The sequence below is a fragment of the Sciurus vulgaris genome, assembly GCF_902686455.1.
Source record: "Sciurus vulgaris genome assembly, chromosome: 8".
Classification (NCBI taxonomy): domain Eukaryota; kingdom Metazoa; phylum Chordata; class Mammalia; order Rodentia; family Sciuridae; genus Sciurus; species Sciurus vulgaris.
The window spans coordinates 125,475,099-125,481,663 of NC_136468.1; the positions used below are offsets into that span (position 1 = coordinate 125,475,099).

General features: G+C 51.3%; 1 protein-coding gene across 3 annotated transcripts; it reads right to left on the bottom strand.

The window, feature by feature from the left end:
* Positions 1–210: 210 nt before the first annotated feature.
* On the bottom strand, positions 211–5,908 carry LOC306668133 (protein DGCR6). Of its 3 annotated transcripts, none has more exons than XM_079151204.1 (5): positions 5,687–5,908; positions 5,450–5,610; positions 2,151–2,251; positions 1,338–1,478; positions 211–1,021 (listed from the first exon to the last, which is right to left on the bottom strand). In XM_079151204.1, the coding sequence occupies exons 1-5, from the start codon at positions 5,794–5,796 to the stop codon at positions 854–856; spliced, it is 681 nt and encodes a 226-aa protein (XP_079007330.1). In that variant the 5' UTR covers positions 5,797–5,908; the 3' UTR covers positions 211–853. The 3 variants fall into 3 exon arrangements, with proteins under 3 accessions (XP_079007330.1, XP_079007332.1, XP_079007331.1); XM_079151206.1 differs by having other exon boundaries at positions 211–957; positions 5,687–5,906; XM_079151205.1 differs by having other exon boundaries at positions 211–937; positions 5,687–5,901.
* Between the last annotated feature and the right edge of the window lie 657 nt (positions 5,909–6,565).

Consider the following 6,565-nt stretch of genomic DNA (forward strand, 5'->3'; position numbering starts at 1 on the left):
CCATGATTCCATAATCCAAACTTGCATTCTATACATAGGAAAACAGGTGATGGGGCTGGGCAGCCCAGGAAGAGGGGAGCCCCAGGCAAGGTATCAGTACACTGTGATGGCTTTATCAGATGGGTGCTGCTTTCTGCTGCCTCCAACATTGCCACAGAGCTGTCAGGAAAGGACTGTATGTGGGCTCTGGCAGAAATGAGACACAAGAGCCATGTGCAGGTGCCTTTATTTCTTTGGGTCACAGGACTTGTGCGCTGGAATTCCTTCTGCTTGGGGGCTTTAGCTGCCAAGGGAGAGGCCAAGACCACAAAACCTGGGGCCTGGCAGAGGTTTGGATGTGCCAATGGAATGGGAAGGTATAGAACCAAAAGCCCTGGTCTCCACCCAGCACTGGGGCAGACAATGGGTAGGCCAGTCCTCCCTCCTTTTTATGACACCATCCTAGTGTTTGCACAGAAAACCCAAGACAAAGGTGGGTGACAGGTATCCACCCAGAGGCAGATACCAGGGCCTACAGGATGCCAGGCAATGGGACCATATGGCTGACTTCCCATGGAGGCTGGTACACTTGGAATGGCATGCAGGAGGGGAGCAAAGGAGGGTCCCGTGGGGTGCAGCAGGCCTAAGGAAGGTGGGCAGTACTCCCATGGCCAGCTGGCTCACCCTCCTGTGAGCAGCCAGGGTTCACCTGGCCTGACCTTAGAATGGTGATGCCTGCTGGTAAATGGGCATCAAATTTGGCAAGTGGCCAAATACCAGGAAGACAAGTTCTCTGCAGCTTTCTGGTGATCGTTGACAGGGCTGCATTCCCAGCAACGCTGGGTAGTGGTAGCCATCAGGGACCCCCACCTGATCACAGGGCTGTCTTTCCTGCCTGGCAGCCCCTTTGCTGCAGCTTCCGAATGAGTTCCAACAGGTTCATCTGTAGCGTCAGCTCCTGGGATGCAGAAGGGGCCCCTGTGAGGGCCAGATGACACCACCTGGTGCTCTTCTGCCCTGGCCTGGAGGTGGATACCAGGACCTACAGGGTGCCAGGCAATGGGGCCCATGGAGGCTGGTACAATTGGAGTAGCATGCAGGAGGGGAGCAAAGGAGGATCCTGTGGGGGTGTAGCAGGCCTGAGGAAGGTGGGCAGTACTTCCATGGCCAGCTGGCTCACCCTCCTGTGGACCATGGGACTGGCCTCCATGTTCTTTTTGGAGTCTCACTTCCTTGCTACTCGCACCTACCATTGAACCTGGGCCTAACTCATCAGGGACTAGCAGTAAAACCCTAAATTTATTGGGCCTTCAGGGACCAGTGATATGCGCTGTGGCAGGTTAGGATCAGGTGCTGACCTGAGGGTTGGTGGTCACGTAGAAGCCAGCTACCCCTGCTTTCTCGAGTGTGCTCTGCTGGTCAGCCACTTTCCGGTCCAGCTCCAGAACAATCTTCCGGTCCATTGCCCGTTGTTCCTCCCGGATCCGATGCTCTACTGCCTGCCGCAGACAAAGGAAGTGTGGCTCCAGGCTCAGCTCCCCATCCTTCAATGTCTCAAACATATGATTCTGCCTGCCACTTCCTCTTGAGTACCTTGCCCATCCCCACTGGCACTGGCTCCAGAACCACAGGTATCCTTACCACACACAGTCCTCTCCCTTTTCCTCAGCCTCACCAAATCCTACAGAGGGGTTCTAAGAGGCTTCCCTGAAAGCCCCAGCAGCCTTGGACTTAGCATACATCTCTATAGCCACTACCCACACCCTTCCATGTCTAGTTGGTCACATATGAGTCTCCAGTTGACTCTGAATTCGCTGGGAGAAGGATGGACCCCTTTTTGGCTATCCCTGTCACTCTACCATTATATTTGCATGCATGAGGCCACAATGTCCTCCACTCAGCACCTGCTCTGTGTGTACCCCAGCCCACGAGAAGTTACTGTTTTAGGGAGTAGGAGAATCAAAGCTGGGCCTTCACTCCCCACCCAGCCCTGGCACACCTCAGCCCCCATGGTGAAAAGCCATGTGCAGGTACTTACCAGACCTCTGGTGGCCCACCCAGGTCAAGACTCAGAATGACTGCAGCTCCTGAGCCACCCGGAGCCCTATTAGCAGAACCAGGTAGTACCTGCAAGAAAGATTCAGGCCTGGCCATCCCTCCCTGCCCCCTACCTCTAGCTCCCGATGCTGAGCTGCCTGGAGCACGGGTAGGTTGTGGGGTCGGCAGGCCTGCTGGGCCTCCAGGTGCTTCTGCCGCAGGGCCTGCCTGAGAACTGGGAGTGGAGTAGAGTTGTCAGGTTTTGGGGAGAGGGGAATAGATCCAAAGCAGGTAAGAATGGGGCCCAGAGAATACCTCATTCCTTGGTGCCTGCCCCTTCAGCCAGGCCTAAGGGTGGGAAGCTCCACCTCATAATCCCACCCTGCCTGAAGCTCTGGGGATACCAGGAAGCTGAGTGGAGTCTCAGTTTGCCCAGACCTGACCTCACTCTGGGCAGGGTGCCCAGGGAACCTTTCTGCATATCCAGAGGACTTCAGAAGGTACTGGGCACTGAAGGAGGATGGAAAAGGGAATGTTGGTATAGAGTTGAGATCAGAGCTGCAGCCTAAGCTTGGAAGACCAAGGGTGGGTGTAGGAGGTGGGTGGGTAACTGAGATCTGGAGGTTTCTAGGCTCAGATGATAGAGTTTCAGTGGTGTCCTGCCTCATCATCTATGGGACACCAAAAGTGTTCAACAGACAAAGGCCTGGGAAAGGGAGGGGAGAGAGTTGCTGATTACCAGCTATGTGGCTGTGCTATTCCATCCTTGGTACTGTCCTTCAGGGTAACAGAACTACCCCTCCCCATTGGCAGCTCCCAGCTGTTGCACAGCAGCCAGAGAAGTAAGAAGGGTGGGCATAGACCTGGAAAACCCCCATTTGGGTTAAGCCTGAGGTATCAGGAATAAGCAGAAGTTCCATGCTGAGGAGTTTATGTTGTTCCAAAAGGATCTCACCTTCCACCACTGAACAAGACTCCATAGTCCCTGCTAAACTATGCCACACACATAGACAGGTGCAAACTGTCCATTCTGATGGGCTGATCAGAGAAGGAAGGGAACACCAGATGAACAGCAGCCAATGCCTTACACCTTATTGGTCTAAGCATCAAATGGCCATGCCTCCCCAGCGGGATGAGGTTGCTGGCAGGCCACACTCCCAGATTCCACTGGGTAAGCAAAAAAAAATTAAGGAAGGCCATGCCAACTACCTGCTCAGAAAGGGTCTGGCTTTAGTAATAACCAAGGAAAACAAAGGCCAATCACCACCTGTTAAATTAGCTGAAGGAAAGGCAGAAAGTCAGCACAGGCCTGTCCTCTGCTGGTCATACCAGGATCTGGCTCAAGTCTTCTGAAGGACAAGTACCAAAGGCTCCAGAGAGTTACCAAAAACCATCCCACTAAAAGCAACTAGAGGGGCTGGGGATATAGCTCAGTGGGTAGAGTGCTTGCCTTGTAAGCACAAGGCACCGGGTTCAATCCCCAGCACCACAAAAAAAAAAAAAAAAAAAGCAACCAGGGTTCTATGAAGAAATGGCTGATTCCAGGATTGAGGCAGAGAAAGAACAAGAAAAATGAGCCTGACTATCTTGGAACAAAAAGCAAGGAAGTGCTGGAAAAATAATGGGAATACATCAGAAGGAGACAGTCTGAAGCTCTCCATATGGCAAACATGGCACAGTTTGAGCATTAAAAAGAATGAGCTATGTACTTTGGCTCTATGAACTATGTACACCCAATGAAAATGTTTAAAAATACAGCTGCTCAAGCATTTAGGGAAGAATTAATACCAATTACACATAAACTCTTCTGGAAAACTGGAGAGACCACTTCTCAACAAATTCTAAAAGGCTGGCCCGTACTCTGACACCCAAACTAACAAAAATATTACAAGAAAACTACAAACCAATGTCTGTCATGAACATAGAGGCAAAAATGCTTAACAACATTTTAGTAAATCAAATCCAAGATAGACAAAAAGAACAATACATCATAACCAAGTGGGATTTATCCCTAGAATGCAGTTCATCTCAGAAATTTTAAAAAATCAATAATTCACTGAAGTAACAGAAAAACCATCTGATCATCTCCATAGTGCAAGAAAAGGAATTAATAAAATCCAACATTCATTCTCAATAGAAACACAATGATTCTGGGGCACATGGACATTGCATGCCCTCATGGGGAAGGGGCCTTGCAACACTAGAAGGATTTTTTTTTTTTTGTCATCAACATTTATCCTACATCTAATCAGGCCTCTACCTGCTGTCCAGATTACAAAAAACAACAGTTTGGAGACAGGTTAAATGACAGCATGAGGAAACAAACAGATGCAGAACAGGGACATTTTACAGGTAGAATGCACTGGCTTCTTCAATGAGTCAGTGCCTCTATAAATGTTAGGAACTATTCCAGAAGAGATCTAAGTAACCAATTGCAGTGCATGAACCTGGACTGGATCCTTAATTATAAAGTGACAATTTGAGACCTGTTAGGTAATGTGACCATGACACACTTGGAATAGTTCACTGTGATTGTGCAGGAGAACATTATTTTAGAGCACTGTCTCAGTCTTGGGCCAAGGTTTGACCCTAGAGTTGTCTGCAGACATGTCTGGTTGTCATGACTAGGAGAGGGTGCCTCTGTCATCCTGTGATGCTATCTCACTATCTCACCATAAAGATTCACTCGTCTAAATGTCAACAGTGTTGGGTTGAAAATCCTGGTATAGTGGAATGCGGAGGACTTCTGATGAAGTGCTAAGGTGTTACATAAATGAACTATGGCAAAATATTTTTAGGTGGAGAGCAAAATGGTATTCATTATACAGTTCTTTCAATTTTTCCAAATGTTTTACCTCTTTTTATAACAAAGTTGGAAAAAAAAAATAGCAAAGGTAAAAATCTGATGGTGTATGGGGAGCTACCTATTATAATTCTCAGCAAGGGGCTGTCAAGCCCTGAGTGGGACACACAGGAGGAAGCAAGCCTGTGGATCAAGTGGAAAGCTCTTGCGGTTGCTGAGGGTGCTACAGGGCACACTGCTCAGGAATTCTATGTGCAGCTGGTGGGCCTTTGAGGGAACTCATCTTGAAGTGCTGCAGAAATATCAACAAACGTTCTTCCACTGTGGGGTATGTGGGGTAGGGTGTGGCCAATGGCTCCCACGCAAAGTCCTTGGGCCATTTAGTTTAGAAGTGGGTGGGGAAACGGAATCCCAAGCAGGGGGTTTCTGGCTGGGTGTCACGCTCAGGAGGTTGTGCAACTAAAACTGGCTTAACTCAATGGTCACCAAAAAAGGTGCTATGGAAAGCTCTGCACCCTTGATTTGGTCAATCTGCGGTTTCTCCTGCGAAGGAAACCTACACAGGTCTAGCGCTCCCGGGGCCGGCAGACCAGGAGGAACAGTTTGCGGTGTCCCGCCGCCCCCACGCACCTCGGTGTTCGTTCTGTAGCCGCAGGCGCTGGTTGTACAGGCTTTTTTCGGTGAGATGTTGGATCTCCAGTAGCCCCTGCACAATCTCAAATACGGTGCCGTCAAGGAGCGCCAGGGCCAGGTCGCTGAGCGTGGTATAGGACAGGCGCTGCTGAAAGGAGCTGCGGGTGGAGCGGCGCGGTGAGCGCGGGCCGGACCGGGTCCACCTCCGCTGCCCGCCCGCCCTCGGCTGCGCACCTGGGTAGCTCTTTGACTAGACTCTGCAGCGCCGACAGCAGTTGGTAGTGCCTCTCCTGCTGTCGGGCCCCGTCCACTGATTCCTCCAAGGAGCCGGCGTAGCGTTCCATGGCGCTTGCGTCCACCAGCCAAAGGCCTCAACAACGTGCTACCAGCCCGCTTTGCGTCTGCTTTGGGCGCTGTGCGCGCTACTCCTTTTACGTCTTTCTTGAGCGCCGCGCGTCTGCCCACTAGCGCGCCCCGCCCCTTGCGTCAGCCCATACGCCCCGCCCCCTCCCCTCTGTCTCTCTCATTGTCGGGTCTGTTGACCTTGCCACCGAGCCTGCCTGGATATCGCGGTATTTCGAAGAATTCCTGTCCCGTTTACACAGAGTCTGCGCGGATCAAGGCTCCACCCCCCGCGCCTGTGGAATGCGCGAATTTTTGAACTGTGATGGCTTTCTTCTTCAGTGATCGAACAGTGGAAGCCCAGTGCATCAGTTCACAGCCACCTCGGCTTCGTACACCATTGCAGGTCAAGAAGTGGAGTGGGCTTGGAGTCTGCGTTCCTCCTCCTGCTGGGGTTTAGATTGTGATAAAGGACAATACTGGAGTTATCTGGCCCGAACAGTGGGAGACTGAATCCCGGTATGAAGCTGCCATAATTTCTCAGTGCTGCCCATTTTCCCCTTCCTGAACCGGGGCTACGACCACCCCCGCTTCAAGCTTCCTTGTGTTCCAGCCCCACCTCCCCCCACTGGCTGTGGACTTGTCCAGCTGTTGTGCTAGGCACTGAGGGGCTTCTAGCTAGCTGTGCTGAAGCAACCCAAGAATAGCCATTAATGTGGAGGGGTTCTGATATGAGGTGCAGAAGGCAGGGAGAGAGTGAAACCAGGGGTA